This window comes from Acinonyx jubatus, chromosome B3 (genome assembly GCF_027475565.1).
Source record: "Acinonyx jubatus isolate Ajub_Pintada_27869175 chromosome B3, VMU_Ajub_asm_v1.0, whole genome shotgun sequence".
Lineage (NCBI taxonomy): Eukaryota > Metazoa > Chordata > Mammalia > Carnivora > Felidae > Acinonyx > Acinonyx jubatus.
Window position 1 is genome coordinate 99,814,952 of NC_069386.1, and position 21,445 is coordinate 99,836,396.

The following is a 21,445-nucleotide window of genomic DNA, read 5'->3' on the forward strand; positions in this document are numbered from 1 at the left end:
TTTTCAGATATGAGGAATTCCTTGGTTCAGACAGGTGCTCTCTTTTTAGACCACTCATTTTTTACCCTAGGGACTACACAGAATGAATTAAATCCCTCTTTCACATTTCTGTTAGAAAGCACTTATCTACAGATTAACAGTCTCCAATTCCCTCCCTCACCTCACCCTATGCTACTGAATATGTCTTTTTGTCTTTAAATGTAATGTTGAACAGTTGTTTGCACTGTAGACAAGGACATTTTCACAGATAGTGGTGGCTTTGGTATCACCTGCAATAGTCCCTTGGCTGTGACTGGCACCTCCCCACGAGACAAAGTAAATTTCACATCAAAACTTTTGGAATAATCATCTAATTGCCAAAAGTTTTCTTCTGTTTCAAACTTCTCTTGCTGCTTTAATTTCATTGGGGAATACTTCAGAACAATTACTAGTGCTGTTTGGGAACTTCAGACCAGACAGCCAGTATGTTCTAGAATATAAAATCAGTATTCTAATATTTTTATGTCTACACTGATTTCAGAACTTAAGATTTTATAAGTATACTAAGGAAGATGGGAGAACCACACATATCCTACCACACATATCCAGTATGTGAATGTTTAAACTGTGGGGGTTTCTAATCTAATAATGTCAAAAGTTATAGGTGGAAAAAAATTTTTTTCAAGTAAGTACAGGCTGCAATAATAGGTTGACCTTCCTCATGATTTCAGTATTACAACCAAAAACAATTTAAAAATCACAATACTTATTAAACTTTAGGAAATCACTGAAATTGATACTAGCAAATCTTATATATTGCTTCTCCTCAATATGGATATAAAGCTTATTCATGAACACTTAAGAAAGTGGAAGAAAAAGGTTGGCATGGATTAATCAAATCCTTTAATAATCAAATGAATTTCCCAAGTGCATGCTTCTCTCATTTTTACTGCAAATGCCAGTTAAGCCTTCCATGTTTAAAATGCTTAACTACTTTAATACTAAGTATTAAGGGAAAACATCAGTTATTCCATAACAGAATCATGGAATGGGGCACTACTCAAAAGAATATAATTTCACATAGTTGGAAAAGTATTTTCTCTACCTAATCTGTGGAACAGCCCTCAAACCAATGGGGCAGAGAGACTACAGTCCTGGTCACACACAAGCCAGAGTTAGCTGCTGAAATTGAATTAACACAGAGACTCAGCCATTAACCATAAACTACACAAGGCCACATTTGAGATGGTTTTTATTTAATATACAAAAGCAAAATAAATTAAGCTCTAAGGTAGGACTACTTACGGGCATTTTCTTTGGACAGCGGTACAGCACCGATCAGGCTAACTTAGATTTTAACAAACCGTGAGCACAGATGGATAACTACATTCTATGTTTCTCTCAGTAGTTTTAGGGGTCTACCTAGTCATCGACCTATTATTTAAGAAATTTTTCTTCTCCAGAATATATGAACATGGTAAGCAAAGAGATTTCAATGTTTAGAAAAAGCACTGTACAATAAAATTAACTTCTTATCCATGTGACCACGTTCTCTCCATCTCCACGTCCACTATGTGCATTACTAAAATTAACGTAGGATAAAAAAACCTTCAGTCCCACAGAGCAGTCACTTTATATGTCTGACACTATTTCCCAAAAGCAGTACAGGTAGCAGAGCTGTTTACTCCTTTTAGATATTTAGCTTTAGGACTCTTAATTAATCAAAGTGAAATTGTTCTAAGCCATTCAACAGATCCAGGAATAGAACCACATTTTTTTTTCTCTTGGCATCACTCTAAAGTATCAGTTCAGACTCATCTTCCGAGCTATACTGCTGGTACCAAAGACTCGCTGGCTGCTGCTCTGACCACAGATCAGTGATTGGTTTGAGCAAAAGAGTTTAAATAATTTGAGACTAACATTAGTAGTTTCCCCAAAGGATGAATATGCATACTTTGCATACTTTTAGGAACAATGCTAGACAGGTATCAATATTTTTATCTTTCCCCTTTGAATAGAGTTGTTTTAAAATATTTTTGGTGTCGAAATCTGACTTACAATTATACTGTACAACTGATTATTGAGGGATGCACATTTGTGAGTGTTGAATGATACATAAATAAGTAAACTACATGAATACTTTTAAATACATATTATTTAACCGGGGGGGGGGGGGGGGGTGTGGATACGTCACACTGCTGTGACATAGCCACACCTAAAATGAAAGCTCACACTCCTGCAGGGTATAAGAGATACAAAGAAATCATTATTTGTACCATGGCAAGAATATTCCATGAGCACTGTTCGTAAATATATAATTGGAAGAAAAGAGAAATGTAGCAAGGAAAGTTTTTTCATGCTTTTAGAGTGTTTCTACATTTCTATTTCCTTTCTATGCATACAGTGGACATATTTTCAAAATATGTTGATTTGGAGAGGAGAGAAGAGCTCTATGAGAGCTATTAGCAAGAGTGGTCCTCAGGCTTAAATATATTGAACAGGCTTAAAACGACACACATACTGCAAACCGCCATGTACTTTGTTGCTTTGTGAAAGACCATTATCTGGGTATCTGAACTTGACTGCTAGGTCAGGGAGTTAATGATGTAATCCAAGAGGCTTCTCAAATTCTTTCATAATACCCAACACATGTCAAAAGTCTGGTCATTTCCTATCACTTCCCCTTCCCATGAAAAACAGCCCTCAAACTTCAAACAAATTAGCAATTTGTCCAAAGCTGGGGACCCAACTCTCCTCAACCATGGGACAAGAAGTGGGAAATGCCAGTTACAATTGTGAAAATCATCAAACGTCATTACTAAGTTTCTACACCTATACTTCCTTAGTACTAAAGGGACATACTCCATGGTATAATATTATTACTCTAAAGAATAACTGCTAAATAGACTACATTTATTACATAAGATTCTTAATTCAGGAGAATCTGTAGTACCCACAGCAACAAAGAGTTGTCAGTACAGATATAAACCACAGCATAGCGGTATTCAACAATGGTTTCTAAAAGGTGGAAAACCCTTTAAAGATAAATCAAACCACATAATAGCAAAAGTAACTGTAACAAAGCAAAAAAAAATTACCTAAGTAAACAGCGGTCACTGCACAGGGAGCAGTTTGGTAAAAGCTGGAAGGGTTACGCCGCCAGGCTAACTAGGCCGCAGCTGGACCTGCAGGAATAACAGAAGGCTAGGACTGCTGAAACAGATAAAATGGGGGGAACACACTGGAGTCTGAGCAAGGACAAGAGCCAGCAGGAGACTGCCTTGTGCAGGGATCTTGTTTCTGCTTTCTCTTCATAAGTAATTTACTTTCCTAAAACACTGGAAAAGGTAAAGACGGGTAGATATCACGAGAGCTTACAGGCACTCAATCTTTGCACAGTCTCCATGCCTAGGAACCAACAGCCTACCCCTGAGAAGGGTAAACCTTACTGGCAGTCAAGTCACCTTTGAGGAATCAGCTAAGGACTACAAATCTAATTTTTGAAGCATGAGAAGGTGGCTTCCACAAACTGCAGCCTTAATTAAACCTTGCAGAATTGTGGAGAATAATCAGGAAAACATGATTAAAAGGTCTCTTAATACTTGAAAGTAGCACTTGCTAGGAGACAGCAAAGGCTTGTGAAAAGACTTTGACAGGAATGCCAAGGTAACAGCTCCAGGAAACCTATCTGGACTCGGCAAGGTCCCTCATGATCAAAAGTACTTGTGAACCAGAAAGAAAAATGAGGAGTGGGTGCTGACATCATTAGTTGGATTAGAAACTGCTCAAACTCAGAGCATGAATCTTTAGTACCTAGCAACAGGTCAATAAATAATTTTCTGCATGAGCTGACCAACAGTTCACCTCCCTTGAGGTGTCCTTCAGACCATAAAACACAGGCCTTTAAATTTTTTTTTTAATGTTTTTATTTTTGAGAGAGAACAAGCAAGCAAGCAGGGGAGGGGCAGAGAGAGAGAGAGAGAGAGACAGAATCTGAAGCAGGCTCCAGGGTCTGAGCTGTCAGCACAGAGCCTGATGCCGGGCTCGAACCCACGAATCATGAGATCATGACCTGAGCCGAAGTCGGACGCTTAACCGCCTGAGCCACCCAGGCGCCCCAAAACACAGGTCTTTAAAGCTTGTCTCGTTATGAAATGGTTTGGTTCTCACTCTTCTGGCTCTACATTCTCTTCTTCCACATACTCACCCTGCTACGCAATCCCAAAATATTAACGGCTACTCTCAAAGGTGGAGAAGCATTTTTTCGCTAGCAGAGGATTAACCAACCAGCATCTAATTCAAGGCACTCTTAGAGTACGAATTCCACAAACTCATCCATAAACTCCCTTGATTATTAAGTGGAATTTCTAGATACCGGTTTTCTTTCTTTGATCTTTTAAGAAACTTCTGAAAAAAAAAAAATGGGGCGCCTGGGTGGCTCAGTCGGTTAGGCATCCGACTTCAGCCCAGGTCATGATCTCACAGTTTGTGGGTTCAAGCCCCACATCGGGCACTGTGCTGACAGCTCGGAGCCTGGAGCCTGCTTCAGATTCTGTGTCTCCCTCTCTCTCTGCCCCTCCCCTGCTTACATTCTGTCTCTCTGTCTCCCAAAAATAAATATTTTAAAAAAAAGAAACTTCTGAACCACTTACACTATCTTCAATTGCCTTAACTACCTCATTCCAAATAAAGCACAAGAATTCTTACAAAAACATGCCATAGTTTACCTGCCTTACAAGCAGCAGCAAAAATGAATTTAACGAGTCATTTTTCCTTAAAACCTGCTGTTTCAAAAAGGAAAAACAAAGTTAACACTTCAAATGCCACAATTTTTTAAATTGGTTACAAAATATGATGATGCTGTGGCATCAATGTTTATGAATCTTGTCAAGTGACAACACAGAGTAATGTGTTTAGCCATTTAAAAACACTCCTTTCTAGGGGCACCTGGGTGGCTCAGTCAGTTGAGCATCCAACTTTCGCTCAGGTCACGATCTCTGTGGTTCTCGAGTTTGAGCCCCAGCATCAGGGTCTGTGCTGACAGCTCGGAGCCTGGAGCCTACTTCATATTCTGTGTCTCCCTCTCTCTCTGTCCCCTCCCCCACTCATGCTATGTCTCTGTGTCTCAAAAAATAAATAAATGTTAAAAAAAAAATTTTAAACATTCTTTTTAGATCTGGGCACAGTATTTAAAAAAAAAAAAACGCACACACACACAATGTAATACTCTACTAGTTTTTTTAAAAACTGACAGTAATATGTCTTTATTATGGATTAAGCAAGTGTAAGAAATAGCTATTTGTAATCTTTAAAACAATGCACTGAAAATAAGTTAATTTCAGAGTTTTATTGTATTGCACTAAAGGAACAGCAGGACGGTTATACAATGTTCTCTCTCATTCAGTTTTGAAAATCTAAAGTACTTGCAAATTCTTAAGAATACCTTTACCACCAGATTAGAACATTAAGTATAATAACCAATTTCTTAATAAGTAATGTCTTACAAATTAAAACACATTTAAAATAGCTTTAAATGCATTCTTCACAAGTAATTCAGCATATATTTTTATATCATGTTCACTTATGCTTAAGAATTAAAGCAAGTATATTACTCTGATGGAAATAATGGGAAATCTCTCACTCATGCAATATACAGGGATAATATTCAAGTTGAAGGGGAGAAAATCCCACTCTTCTTATTTTGTCAATGTGTCCATATATAATCACATACATGATAAATGAGGAAACCCATGAAGTTTCCCACAAGTCAGATATATATTTTCAGTTCATCAGAAGCACCTGATATCTACAGCTAATTTATAATTAGATGGCACTTCAATAAACCAAAATGAGCCCTACAAGTTCCTATAAACAAAAGCTTCCAATGGACTAAGGATAGTCAATAATTAATGCAATCATTCAAGGGATTATGGCTGTTCCTTAAGGAGTGCAAGTTCAAACCTGTCAACACCAGAGGTATCATTTTATATTAATTTATACGTAATTCCATTTAAATTCTTTATCCAAGTATAACATATGAAAACAGTCTTTCCACAAGCAAAAAATGTGGAAACATTTAAAAAATAAGGAGTCATTTTTTAAAGTAACTGATCAGATTCCATAGGCTACTCTTGGAAACAGGATCTTGCTGGATAGAATCCCTTCATTTGGTGGCTTTTTGCATGCACTTACTGGACCAATTCTTCTGTGTGTTGTTCTAAGAGCTCACCAAAACATAGATCATGCTGAAAAGAAGAAAAAGCCTATTAATTCAAACGTTCCTAATTATAAAAACAAAAAGCACCAAAAAGTTGAGTCTGCTTTACACAGCCAACTAGTTTATGATATCACACCACCACAGAAAATGAAAAGACCAATGACCAGTTCACGAGACAATCTTAATTTGCATTTATGGACTTTTGCCTAAGGTAGGACTTGGCTCAGTGCTTGTGCTGTGGTTGTCTCCTATTTTCTTTCCAATTTTAGCAAACAGAACAGCACAGCTGAAAGCTTAATAGGGGATCAGAGCTTAGAGAAGCCATCCAAACAGTGCACTGCTCTGGAGTCGTCTAATAATAGCAGTGAGCATCTCGCAAGGGCTCACTTCATGCCAGGCCCTCCACTAGGTCTTTTATGTACATGACCTCGCTGAATCCTCCAAGCAGTCCTAGGAGTTGGGTACCATTATCATCCCCATTTTACAGATGGGAATGGTGACTTAAGGAACTTTCCCATCAGAGAAAGGCTCTAGGCAACAGCAAGAGGGTTAAAAAAGAAAAGGGCACAAGTGAGCAAAATAAAAACCCTTTGATTCAGACCAACTCTACCAGAGTAAGGTGGGAAAGGCATGGTTCCAAAGCATGGGTCTCTAACTGGATATACAAAGCAGAGTTGAGCAAACTCGACAAACAACTTAAAAGCAGAAATGAAATGACATAGAGCCACCACATGCCCACAAGTGCACATCTCTGATTTTCTCATTTATTCAATCATTCATTTCTTTTCTTTCTTTCAACAAATATGTCTCAAGTACCACTATATGCCAGCACTGTTCCAGTTATTTGTTAAAGAAACTGAAAAAATGAAAACTAACAGGAAATGAAAATGACACATGGCATTTTGCTGTTTAGAACTTATTCACTATCTGTTTCATAAATGAACGTCTGTAGATGCACTAATGGATACTCATTTTCACAGGTATAACCTCTAAAAGCATAACATCTCTTTTCCATGAATTTCAGTCTAGCACTTCATTCATCATTTTCCGTAATGGAAACATATACCGTAAAGAGAAACATGAATATAAACCTACCATCTAATACTCAGCAAGTTCTCCAGTAACAAAAAGAAGAGGGAATAAGAAAGCAGCTTAATGAATACAATTCCATCTTACATGGCCAACTTTCTTCCTATTTTGGAAATCAGTTGGAACTGTTCTCTCTGGCTGAATATATATCAATAAAAGATGAGAAAAGTATATTGGTGCAGTTTAAAGAAATACAATCCCACGTGTGCGAGTGCCCCTTCCCTCATTTTAATGAGCAGCCATTTTATTCCATCTCCAGTACACCTAGGGCGGTGGTGCTCACCCAGGGCTGACTGCGCCCCGCAGAGGGCATCTGGCACTGTCTGGAGGCATTCTTGGTTTTGATGACTGCAGAAGAGCAGGCGCTACTGGCATCTACTGGGTAGAGGCCAGGGATGTTGCTAAACATCCCACAATGCACAGGCAGCCCCCACAACAAAGATTTATCCAGGCCAAAATGTCAACAGTGCCAAGGTCAAGGACTGCTGGCCTAGAGGAATGATGCAGTCCATCATGGCTATAAAGGGAGAGGAGTTGAACGCTGCACCATCACATAGGAAAGACCTGTTTCTTTCATGCTCCCATTCAGATGAAGCAAGCCATAAAATAAAGGGCAGAGCATACAGTTTGTAAAGAATGATAAAAAGTAAAACACCATGGCAAGAGAGATGGTGAAGCCAAGCACAAACATTTTGGCAAACTCACACTTTTTTTTTTGCAATCTTCTCAATGCCATCACTTTGCACAGACAATGAGGATTACTGTGTCTGAAAACTTAGGAAGCAGCACCCCTGACCAAACTTTCTGACTCTGACCGCACACCAGCTGGGTGTCCCGACAAGTACCAGTTTATTCATATTCAACGTGTGTGCATTTGCTGGTGTGCACTGTGCCATTAGCAGTTACCACCATTCAAGACGCTGAGTTATTCTTCAAGTGGATTTTAAGGTGTTAAGACTGTAATGCCTACAAACTTTTTAGGCAGCAAAGTGAAATCATATATTCATTTTCTTTTTTAAACTCACCCGTATAGGTAGTAAAAAAATGCTAGAAGATAAAAAGCCAATTTGCACCAGCCTTCTTTCTGACAATAGGCTAAAATGTCTGCATTCATGATGGTTGTAGGGTCATAGAGTCCTGGTCCACTCATCACCGGCCTACTCATATACCTGCAATAAACACAGTCCATTAGCCACTCCAAAAAGGATGGGAAGGAGGGTTTTTCTCCTCAAATAACATTTGTTACAATGAGAGGCAGTCCACACAGGGAAGAGTGCTTTTAGTTCCAGGGTGGAGTTCTTTCCTCTTATCATCTTAATTTTAAAACAAGAGCCCCTAGGGGCACCTGGGTGGCTCAGTCAATTAAGTATCTGACTCTCGATTTTGGCAGAGGTAATAATCTCATGGTTCATGGGATCAGGCCCTGTGTTGGGCTCTGCACTGGAACCTGCTTGGGATTCTCTCTCTCCCTCTCTCTCTGCCCCTTTACCGCTCGTGTGCGTGCACATGTGCACATTCTCTCTCTCCCCAAATAAATAAACTTTAAAGTAAATAAAAAAATAAGCTCCTAAATGAGAACAGGACAGTTATTTAGGCCACATCTGGTCTGCCCTATACTTTCATAAATACAAGAAAAAGAACAGTAACTATAAAAAATTAAGGTTTTCTTTTCTCTTAACTTTTTCTTTTAACGTAATTTTAGACTTACAGAAAAGAACACTTCACCAAGATATTCACATTAACCACACAGCTCTACCCTTATCTTTTTTGTTCTTGCTCCAAATATGCATGTTTTTCTCAAAAAAAAAACTATTTCAAACTCAGTCACAGATGTGGTATCACTTTACTCCTAAACACTTTTTCAGTCTATTTCCTAAAATGAAGAGCAATGAGATTTTAACGTGCCTATTAAAGAAAAAACAAAAAACCTCTAACTCTATTATGTAGCTCTGACATACCTTAAAAGTTATAAAAAATGAATATATTTTATAAACAACCAAACTTAAAATCATAAAGTAAAAATGGAGAAAGAAGTTAAACACACTACATTTTGATTTATATGAAATTCAAAGATGGGCAAAATTAATTCAAGTTCACAGAGATCACTGCTCTCCTTGGGAGGTGCAGGGGTAACAGACAGGGATAGGGCTTCAGAGTTGCACACATAACTGTATCCAAATTAAACCTCACTTTTTGAAAAACACTTCTAAAGATCAACAAAGTAAGTGCCATAAAAGGTATTTAAACAGCTATTTGTTCATCTACTTGATTTTTAAAATAAATGCCAACTGGGGCGCCTGGGTGGCTCAGTCAGTTGAGCACCTGACTTCAGTTCAAGTGATCTCGCAGTCAGTGAGGTAGAGCCCCACGATGGGCTCTATGCTGACAGCTCAGAGCCTGGAGCCTGCTTCTCTCTCTGCCCCTCCCCCACTCACACTCTGTCTCTTTCTCTATCCGAAATAAACTTAAAATAAATGCCAACTAATTTTCAGTTTTCATTTAGGTGACTAGCATGTAAGATAACCATAGTATAAGTAAGATATAATTAGGAAAAGTATTAGAAATATATCTATATTACCTCCAAATATGGTATGCCAAGAGGGGCATATTGAGACCCAGCGTAAGCCATTCTGCTGCACAAAGAAACATGACACAGAAGAAAGCATGGATGAGGTACTCTGGAAGTACGAGCTGGAAGAAAAATACAACGCAGTTATCAAAATGCCTTGGCATTAAGTCAAATGCTGTTGGAAAGCAGGTGGCAACCAAGTTCCCATAATGCAAAATCACTGTTTTCTTAGAATCAGGGATGAAAGATGCTGAGTGTTGTTTCCATATTTAAATTTTTACCAAAAGCAGAATTAGAAGCAAACTGACCAGATGATATAGCTCGCGCTAAGAAAATAAATAGAACTTAAAATTTAAAATTCAAATTCTTACAGTAACAGGTTAAATTATACAAAGTTACCACCCAGACTATTCAGTTATTTGCTAATCACTTGGAATACTTCCCACCATTCAACAATGATAAAAATATAAAAATGAGGTATCTGATCGCATGCAACATGATACAAAAAAAAAAATCCACAAAAACAAAAGTTCCCTTTAGATTATTTTACACACTAATGTTTTAAAGCTTTTAACAGAAACCAGGAATGCTACATATACAATATTTAGCAAACCACACCACATTACCACAAAAGTCATTTTTCAACGGAAAGCCAAAAGCCAATAATCTCAGCACAGTCATAGGGGGAAGAACACTAATATACACAGATGCAAACAATGTGCATTCTGCAATGTAGGAGGGAAAAGACAGAGTTCTGAACCATAAAATTGGAAATTTCCCTAGTTCCTGAGCTCTGATTTTACATGGCCTTCCCATTTCTTTTAAGCCTGTTTTCCAATGAACTACTACAGGCACAGCAGACCAGTAGAAGCTCAGAACTCAAAAACAAAATAATTTGATTGTAGAGAAAAATTAATTGAAGAGAAATACTTTTTATAAAATAACCAAGAATTCATGCTTTAGTTTTAATTGCCTTTCTCATCCTAAAGATTTCAGCCTAATGACTCTTATTTAAAGTCCCAAACATTTCATTTCAAGTTTCGGCCAAGGACTTCCTATGAGTCACAAATGCAAAGCCAGTTTCTCAGATGTTCACATCGTATCAAGGTACAATTATATGAATCCTCAACATCAGCAGATCTTTACTGAAAGGAAACCATCGCTGTAGAAACAATGCAATTGTACTACATATTCAAGCCTGCTTTCTACTACTCCCAAATCACTTTCTTCATTTCAAAGCTGTAAAGCAAAGTTTTTTAATGAATATTTTAAATGAAATCTCAGTAAAACCAACTAATCTATACCACTAACCAGATATTTTCTACAAACTTAATATAATAAACTCTGTGTATGTATACAAACTTGTAAATAACACGAACCATTAAGCCACCATTTAATTAAGATCAAAATTAAACATCTGCAAGAAAACAAGAAAAGGTCCACAGGAAATCTTTGAAACACAAAGACTACAACCAGGACAGACCAAGAAAAAGATACACTATATTAGGAGTTCCACTAGAGCTGTTTAGAATACTCGTGTAAATTACAGGATTTTTCTTTTCCTTATAATAAGTACTTCAGCTCTTTCAAGCCAAGTGATAGGTAACAATAAAAATCATCCAAGTTTTCATCCTACAATTCCAAACTGAGATATGGGGAGAAAATGATTTAGAAAGCATGATCTCTACTGCTCTTAACAATATACTTTAGTAAGAGGGATAATAAAGATAATCTGCAACTCTTCCAGTTCTAATATGAAACAATGCCACACTCCCTTCATCTCAAAAAAATCCAGACACTTTTATTATACATCTCTTACAAAAACCAGCCCACTCCAATCATTCTTTAATGGTGAAATTTCCTGGTAAGTGGCACAAAAATTATTCCATTTAGGAACCAATGTTTACACAAAAACTAGTATCCAGAAAAAAATTCCTCACACAAATATGGCTGAAATGATAATATTTAACATGCAAATTGTAACATTCTCTAGTTAAGGTTCACATTTTAACATAGAATATTTGTCTTCCCCCATACTTTGGCAGAATTGTCAAAACAAACTTTAAATAGGGAAAACTGTCAGATGCACTGCTAGCAAGCCAATTATCGGCACCCTATCCAGAATGCAACTTGTGCTGGTATAAAAACTCCCAATCTATGCCGCCTTGGGGTGTCCCAAGCAAGTTATCTTTTTAAGGTGAGAATTTCCTTCCATGAAGAAGAGTCAGAAATCACACGTTCTATGTAAAAATGAAATTAGTCCCTCTTAAATTTACAATAAATTAGGGAAACACCGAAGCTTGAACTTAAAAATGTGGAGGTCTGGGTTCAAATTCTGGTTCTACCTTAGCTGTTTGATCTTGTTAGTAAAGTGCTTCAACCTGGCTAAGCCTCAGCCTATCCTCCTATTCATGAGAATAAAGATACACCTACCCTTTAGGACTGTCATAAGCACTGAAAGAAAAATCCCAAGTAGAGATGCTTAGCACAGAGCCTGGTGCCCAGGAAAGCCCTCATCTGATTTCAGCTATTCTCATCCTCATCGTTTTTTGGTTATTTGAAGTAATGAGAAGCCAAAGAAGATAGAATATTATTAATAAACTGTCATTAATAAACAAATTTTGGTTTCTTAATTTCTTGGTAACAATTAGTTTCAACAGTGGGTTAAGACATTTTACAATGAACATTGCTACTTTCCAATGAGAAAGCAGACTCATCTTCTCTTTTGTTTCCTAACAGCAGAGAAAGAGCCAGTAAGTTAACACTGTTAATTGTCCCTACATAGTCTTACTGTAGCAGTTCTTTAAAGACAAGCTAGAAATCTATTCCATCACTCATATTTATCTAGGAAACAATGATAAAGTAGCAAACTAACTTTATAGATCTTTCCCCCAAAAAATCCTTCTAGCATGCTAGTGCCTTACAGTTTTATACAACTCAAGTCTACACAAGTTTTCATCTTCATTAAGTAACTTTTAAAGATGAATTATTATATTATTGTATTCTTGAAGACGTACCCACTGCTTTCAAACAACCTTTCAGTTTCTGACCAGTTAGGCAAAATCAAACTACAGACTAAAGGTAAAATCTTCCTAAATGAATAAACTAAATGAAGTCAAAAAATATGTATAAAAACCCCTAAGCACAATGGAGCCGATCCGCATTATAACTAAATCCATCAGAGCTCAGAACTTAGTGTAAGACAAGGCTGTTTTAGAAATTGAGAGTGGATATATACCAGAAATAACTATGTAGACATCTGTACATAAATTATTATCCATAAAATTCTGGCAGCATGAGTCCAGAGCCTAAGGACAGAGCTATCCACCGAAAAAGAGTGAAAAATTAATTCCAGAATAGACATAACCAAAAAAAAAAAAAAAAAAAAGTAGACATGCTCCTGAAGACTCCACTTCCGGGCTACCTCACAGTAAGTCACAACATAAGAATAACCTTACCATCTATTAAAGTCATTGTATGTTAACAACTTTCAAACACTGAACCAAATAATGTAATATAGAAGTGCCTATGGCTATAACATTTCAGAAATGCATAAGCATTTAACAGCTTTCCCTACTTGACTGGGCCAGCAAGCAAACATTTGCATAAAGTAAGAAATTTCATGAAATCATAAACCTCAACAGGCATATAAATGAGCACACCGAACAGAACACTTTACAGATACAAATGCCCTAACCCTCCCCATGAAATGAATGTAGCATTAAAACATTAAACTAAAAAGCAGTACACACCTTTAATGCAATTTTGACTCTTTTAATCTTTTTGACCTTTTCAACTGTCTTTGGCCGACAATGTAAAAAGCAGATTGGAAGAATGTTAGTATGACAGCTGACAAGATCACCAGCAGATTAATAATAGTCAGAATAGTCAAGCAGGAAAAAGAATATTTTTGTAAATTCTGCCTACTCAAAAAAAGTACAACTATATCATGCTACTGAGAATATTGGCCATTTTTAAATTATATCAAGTTAAAAGCAAAAACAGGTAAAAAATCTACAGAAAAATCCTTTATTATAACTTACAGGATTCAGGGTATTACACTGGTCTATGGGATTCTTGTAATCAGTCTTCAGTTCATCAAATGCTATAATCTAAAATAAAATTAAAATAGTTAGGATCTCTCACTTTATTACAATACAGCAACAAACCTGCCCCATCATCAAATGATAATTAAATTCAGTTAATAAAACAAAAGCAAAAGTAGGGTATACTACATGTACCAATTTACAGTAAATTCACTATGTGCTAATAACCAGAATCAGATTTAAAGAACTGAAAACATGTTTATATTAGTATCATTTAAATGATCTTATACTACTATAATAAATATCTTCAATTTTCAATTTTTCAGTGCCTCTGTTCAACTTATTCTTTCTTCTTGAGATTATTTTTTCCCTCACCCACAACTATTTACCAAAACTCTTCATTATAAAAACCCTCTTCCTATGTTGGCTCCTCTCTGTAGGTTACCCTGACTCCCTTGGGCCAAAATAACTGCATGCCACTCTAATATCCACATAGCACAGGACTTTATAATGCCACCAATATGGCATTTCTCACACTGAAGTATTTATGTACAGGTCTGTGTGCCCCTCAGGGTGAAGTATTTTTCATCATTTGTGCATGCCCTTCTCTGGTCACAGAATTCAGTGGGACACCAGAGATGGGCTCACATGCTTCAGTCTGTTCCCCCATTTGTGCTCACATGTCAAAGTCCTACTTCAATTTGGAAATACAAGAAAGAGCCTCAGAATAGAGAGGAACACCAAATGATTTTCAAACTTCGTGGCCAGAATCGCCACATACTGTCGTGCAATTTCTACAAGACAAAAGGCCAGGGCCAGGGGGAAGCTCAAAGCCAGCCCGTGCTCCTGTGGTCATGGGCTCTACACCAGGCTCTGCACTGAGAGCCTGTGTCCAATCAGGAGGGAGGATTCTTCTCATTATTCTGCCCCAACAGGGAGCAGAACTTCTTTGTTCTATTGTACCTAAAGGCATCATATAAGCAAAAGCAGCCCTGTTCAAGGCCACGATAAAAGTGATCAGTTTGACCTCCTTCTGTGTCATATGCATATTCCTACCACTTGCAGGTGGTTTCATTAGGGTCACCAAACTAAAACCTGAAGGGTAACCCAGGTAAGACCAGCTTCTCATGGTGTGATGAGCCAAACAAGTATAAATGCAATAGGGGAGAAAGATCTCATCCACTTATAAAATATATGGCAAGAATGTTTCTGTCTACATCTGGAGAAATGTGGCTGTAACATTTAGGGTCACTTAACACATAACTTCAAAATCAAAATGTACTGAAAAATCAATAAGGGCAACATACCACTCAAAATAAGAAGCCAAAAGCACCAAGTTTATGGGGGAGCTGCTTTAGCTGCTGTCACTGGTCATCTAGGGGACAGAGAACCTTTCCTTTGGTGCCCTTCCTCTGGTAGGTTAGGAATAGTATCCTCGTATGTGAGACAGTGTTAACTCAATATTACCAGTGATCAATGGAGTTCTGTATTTCTAGCTTTCACTATGCTAGTTTATTTCCCTGTTAAAGCTCTTCACTTCATAAAAAGATCTTTTTTTTATTTTTTTTTTAATGTTTTTATTTATTTTTGAGACAGAGAGAGACAGAGCATGAGTGGGGAAGGGGCAGAGAGAGAGGGAGACACAGAATCCGAAGCAGGCTCCAGGCTCTGAGCTGTCAGCACAGAGCCCGACGCGGGCTCGAACTCACAGACTGTAAGATCGTGACCTGAGCTGAAGTCGGACGCTTAACCAACTGAGCCACCCAGGCACCCCAAAAGATCTTTTTTTCAAATGTTCTAAAATTTTATAAAACTCAACCTGATCAAATAAAAAATTATAAGTAAAATACAAATAGAAGAAAAATAATTAAAATGTAAACTCCATGACAGCAAAAATTTTTTGCTGTATTCCCTGCTATGTCCCTGGTACTAGCACATACTTAAGTGTTCAGTCAATATTTATTGAATGAAAGGCGGGGGGGAGGGGGGGGGTGGAGAGCCCTAGCTTAAAAAAATACAGAACTCACCAAAAGGCATCTGCCTTTGCTAATAAACCCTACCACATATAAATGCTAAAAATATAAATGTACAATTAGAAGATACTAATTTCTGATTACTTATGGATATTAGTCAAATACCTGACATTTGTTGTGATACATCCCCAGTGCATCTTAATAATAAAGATCAAGATAAGGACTGTCATTGCAAATAAAATTACTTGCCTATAATAAAGATCCAATTTAACAGCAGAGTATAAAACTTACGTTTTAAAACTAACTCCTTTGGACATTTTGTTCAGGTGATTTCAAGGGATCTTTTAACGAGTACGTTACTGCAATGAGTGCTACAAGCTGGAGTTTTCAAAACTCTTCTGAAAAGATTCTTTTTTTTTTTTTAATTTTTTTTTTAACGTTTATTTATTTTTGAAACACAGAGAGACAGAGCATGAACGGGTTAGGGTCAGAGAGAGGGAGACACAGAATCTGAAACAGGCTCCAGGCTCTGAGCTGTCAGCACAGAGTCCGACGCGGGGCTCGAACTCACGGACCGTGAGATCATGACCTGAGCCAAAGTCGGACGCTTAACCAACCAAGCCACCCAGGCGCCCCTGAAAAGATTCTTAACCTAGTGGTTTTCATATCTTTTGTTACTGTGTGCCTGGACAAAGACGTTCACAAAATTTCCCCCCAAGTGCAAAAACAAAACAGATATATTCCTAAAGATACCAAACTATGCAATTCAGGATACCTTCAAATTTGATGCCTGTCTTTGGAATGATTTTTGTTCAAACAAATCTATGCTCCCAACTCTACTCCCTACAGAGCATCAATCATGTGAATTAGGACCAAACGGAGATGTAACCATCAACTCAAAAAATAACCTCCATACAACAGTTAATGTAAACAGGATTCTTTGATTTTCCAACTGAAATTTCCAAATGAGTCTTCTGATACTTAAAACTACCTAAGAAGATAAACTGAAGGTTATGTAGTTAACCTTATGTAGTTAACAGAAAAATTTAAACTATATATTTTGGAATTTTCAATTTGTTCCCAAAGGATGTAGAATACTCTGAACTAAGAAATCCTTAAGGATAAGGCTCTCTGTACTCTGCGGAGTACCAATGAAGTCTTAAAATTTTTTTTTAATTCTGTAACAGGACTTAAAATTACCTGGTTCACCCGGACATATATTCACTTCAAAGCTGAAACTAAATTACCCATTTTTTAAAAAATTCAGTTCAGGTATTCCTTAAGCTAAACACAACCTGTTCAAAATGTAAACGTGGCCATCCACAGTTCTCTTCTCAGAATCCTTACCATCCATCAAGCAGGAAGTGACTTAAATCCACATATACAAAGGGAAGGGAATCACACATTTCACGTCCACCAAAGGCTTACTAAAGTGGAGCTAGTTTGCATCCAAAATTATCTTTATTTATTGTTCTTCCATCAAAGAGACTAAAACGCTCTTAATTTATTGGTTCCTACCCACAAGCATTTTGAGGGAGGAATTACTTAACAGCCTACCTAAGTAAGCATTCCCCACTATACAAGCAGTTGGGTTCTAAAATAATAATATTAACAGGGGCTCCTGGGTGGCTCAGTCAGTTCGGCTCAGGACATGATCTTGAGGTTGGTGAGTTTGAGCCCCACATCAGGCTCTGTGCTGACAGCCTAGGGCCTGGAGCCTGCTTCGGATTCTGTGTCTCCCTCTCTCTCTGCCCCTGTCCTGTTTGCTTGCTCTCTCTCTCTAAAATAAACAAACATTAAAATTTTTTTAATAAAAAAAATCATTATAAACAATCACACTCTTTAGCAAAAGAGAGTAATTTGTGATATCATTCTACTTTTGAGATTTTTTTTTACAAGACACTGCTATTTAAATCACCCTGCCCCTCTATGTTCCATAAGAAATCCTTGTTATAGGGCTGATGACACAGGACTTAAAATTTACATGGGACTGAACATGTCCAATCATTCAAATGAAAGCTAATATCCTAAAAGGTACTAAAAGGATATGAGGGCAGAAGCAAATATAAGATAAATGTTTTAATGAATGCTGATTTCCAGAAGGCTGCTTCTCATTTTGTGCTAGAGAAACAAGAATCCTTCGAAATCTGTTGTAGAACTGTCAGAGGAAACTTCCTTGTTCCTTACAGGAACCAGTAAAGATGTGCTTCAATCCTGCGGCATGATGTGAGTAAAAAGAAAAAAAAAAAATGCCCTAGGAAAATTTAAGATTTCTGAGCATTTTCAAAATCAAATTAAAACTATCTCTACTAAATCCAGCTACCCTGAAAAGAAGGCTGTCTCTTGAGAAACTCTGGCGGTCAAAGTATGATTTAGGGGAAAAGTTCAGAGATGCAGTCAACAAAGTAATCAATCCAATCTGCATCAAAGTTCACAAGGAAACAGAATCTGAAAAAAAAGAAAAGTCGTTCTACTCGAAAAGTACCCCACAAGTGCTGAAACCAGCAATGGAAATTCATCTAAAGTATACTATCTCATTTGGGCCACACTCCTGCGGAAACCCGAAAAGAAAAGACAATGTGACTAAATAATAGTAATTTGGCAAACTTCATTCCCGCTAAGCACGCAGCATGCCTCCGTGCGCCCTTCACATCTCCCCGGGATGCGGAGACGCGGGGCCCCGGGCCCGCGGAGGGTGCGCGCCAGCGAAGCGCTGTCCCGCAGGGCCCGGCGGGACCACGGCCGCCCCACCCATCCAGGGAGGAGTAGCTGCGCGCGCGCGGCCTGTTCGGGGACACAGCGGGTGCATCCACGGGGCCACCGCACGCCTCGGCTCCTCCCGGACCTGCAGCCCCCGGCCTGCAGACAAGGGGCGCACGGAGCCCTGGCCGCGCCGCCTGCCCCGCCTTGGCCCCAGCCCCTGGCGTGCGGACGGACCAACGGGGGCCGTCGCCGTCCGAACAGCCGCCGACCCCGGGCGTGAAAAAGCTGCGCCGCCTCTTCGCCCTCCTTCCCCCGGACCCCGCTACTCACGTGCCAGATGGCGAAGAAGATAAGCGCGGCGGTGAGCAGCAGCGCCAGCATGTAGCAGAAGGCCGCGAACGTGAACGCCATGGCCGGGAAGGAGGAGCAGGGAGCGGCGCCGGTGCCAGCGGAGAAAGGCGGCGCAGGGCCCTCTGGGTAAAACCATTCACTTCCCCCGGCCTCAGCCACGACCGCCGCCGCCACCGCCTCCGCCGCTGCCGCCGTGCCCGCCCTCCCTGCGCGCCTGCGCACCAGCCGAGGTGCGCTGGCGCCCTCTGATGGCCGAAGTCTACGACGCACTTACATTGTCCGCGCAACTGATTGATTTATTTTTCTTTTTTTCCCTCGTTTATTCTTTGAACAAATACTTATTGAATGAGTGTCTACTATGTTCCAGGCACTGTGTTTCCCCTTTGAGATGCAAAGGGGGGAAACATACTTGCACCGAAAGAACTTAGTATAGTGCCGGAAAGGAACACTTAAATCATTACAGTATTTATGACCCTGTTAAGGGAAGTCTGCGCTTGTGATGAAAGGTCAGAGAAGGGCATCCATCCCGCTCTGCAGCGTTTAGGGCAGGATTCCTGGAGTAGCTGTTTCTTAAGCTGAGGCTTATGTGATGAGTAGAAGTTGTCCAGGCAAAGAGAAGATAGACCAGTACTCCAAAAAGAGGATTGAGCATGAGCAAAGGTACAGAGATGAAAGAAAGAAAAAAGCTCAGTGTCTTAGGTGAAACCACCAGCAGTTCTTAAATTAGTCGAACCTAGCACAAAACAGTGTTAGAAACTTAGAAAGGGGGTCCGGGAGGGTTCAGATCATAGAAGGACTTCCTTATAAGCTTGGTTTTGTTCTTACGCTGGTTGTGACCCACAAAATTGATTCACCACCCTGCTACCTGATCGGTGCTGATTGAAGTGGAAATCATCGAAGGCTTTTAAGCAAGAGAAGGACATATTTAGATTAGCATTAAAGATCATTCACACTAGCAAATTGTATAGGCTGGTTTAGAAGCAGTTATCCAGTGCTGTCCAACAAAACTTACTGCAACAGTGGAAATGTTCTTTTTCTGTGCTGTTTGACACAGTAGCCACTAGCCACATGTGGCTATTAGGCATTTGCAATGTGCCAGTATGATTATGGGATTAAACTTTAAATTTTACTTATTTTAATTAATTAAAATGTAAATAGCCACATGTAGCCACAGCAGCTACTGTTTTAGTGCAGGTCCATACCACCAAGATTATGTGGCACCTTTGTGCAAATCACAAGGTCCACCCTAGGGCACAGGAATGCAAGCAGATTTTGTGGTATACAAACTGCCCAACTATGCACCATGATCCTGACTGGAGGAGTGTGAGACAGCAAAGGTCTAGGAAGAAGCTACAAGGCACTGACTAAAGCAGTGAAGGGGGGGAGAGAAAGGAAAGAACAGATTTCATTGTATGGAGAGATAAGCTCAGCAGGACTTTGATTGACTGGAAGCAGTGGTGAGGGAAAGGAAGGCCCCAGTGAAGATGTTCAGTACTACAAGCCACAGAAACTTAGCAAAAAAAGAAGCACTAGGCAATATTTGTCCAAGAGAATTCACAATCTAATGAGAGGCAGATGCAGTTTCCTGGTGTCAAGGAAAAGTTTTCGGGGAATTATTGAAGCCAGACCATGAGATCCAACCTGGTTTGCATAAATGAATCCCATCTACACTTTGGGAAGTGATGTTTCATCACAACACACCTCCAAGTCCTCCTACCTTTCAGCAACAAGTTATTCTCCAGTTTCACTTGAAATGTACCTTTCCCTTGCCTGGTAACTATGTCTAGCACCTTACTACACAAAATGGAACTGCTCTCCAAGAACCCATCCCTGGTTCTAGAAGGGGCGTCCCACATTTCACCTGAGGAGGTGGAGAGAATTGGCAAGAGAAATCTTGTCTGCCCCTATCCCTATAACTGCTGTTACGGAAACCCCAAATCCCTACACTTCATCCAAGGGTAGCATTTTGGCTATTGCAATGAAAGTTTATTGAGCACCCATCCTATGTCATACCAATTTGCTCAGGAGCTGGGGGAGTATGAAGCCCTTTCACATTTTACCAGAGCACACAGGTCAACTGTAGACCTGCATTGTCTAGTACAGGGGCCATTTAGTCGTGTGTGGCTATTTAAATTTAAATTGGATAAAATTAAATAAACTAAAATTCAGTTCATCAGCTATATTAGCCATTTTCAAGTGCTCAATAGCCTCATGTGGTTGTTGGCTACTGTACTGGACAATGTAGATATGGAATATTTCCATCACTGCAGAAAGTTCCATTAGCAATGCTTTAGACATTATTACACAGCTGTAATCAGTTAGAGAATGCATCCATTTTAATGAGGGCAAAGAGCTAATTAGATCAACCAACCATAGACAAGGCAGTTGGTGAGGAAAATAATGGGTTTACTTGACGTTTTGGAGAACATTACAGGCAGTGAGTAATCTATACCATCCTCATTCAATCAATTCTCCGTATTCTTTGGAAGCTGCATTAACCCTTTTACCTCAAGGGAGT

At 39.0% G+C, this 21,445-nt stretch overlaps 1 protein-coding gene across 1 annotated transcript; it reads right to left on the reverse strand.

Annotated features, from left to right (window-relative positions):
- Window positions 1-5,214: 5,214 nt before the first annotated feature.
- On the reverse strand, window positions 5,215-19,127 carry CNIH1 (cornichon family AMPA receptor auxiliary protein 1). The gene is made up of 5 exons (XM_027065743.2): window positions 18,907-19,127; window positions 13,898-13,966; window positions 9,864-9,976; window positions 8,311-8,454; window positions 5,215-6,224 (listed from the first exon to the last, which is right to left on the reverse strand). The coding sequence occupies exons 1-5, from the start codon at window positions 18,985-18,987 to the stop codon at window positions 6,197-6,199; spliced, it is 435 nt and encodes a 144-aa protein (XP_026921544.1). The 5' UTR covers window positions 18,988-19,127; the 3' UTR covers window positions 5,215-6,196.
- Window positions 19,128-21,445: the final 2,318 nt, after the last annotated feature.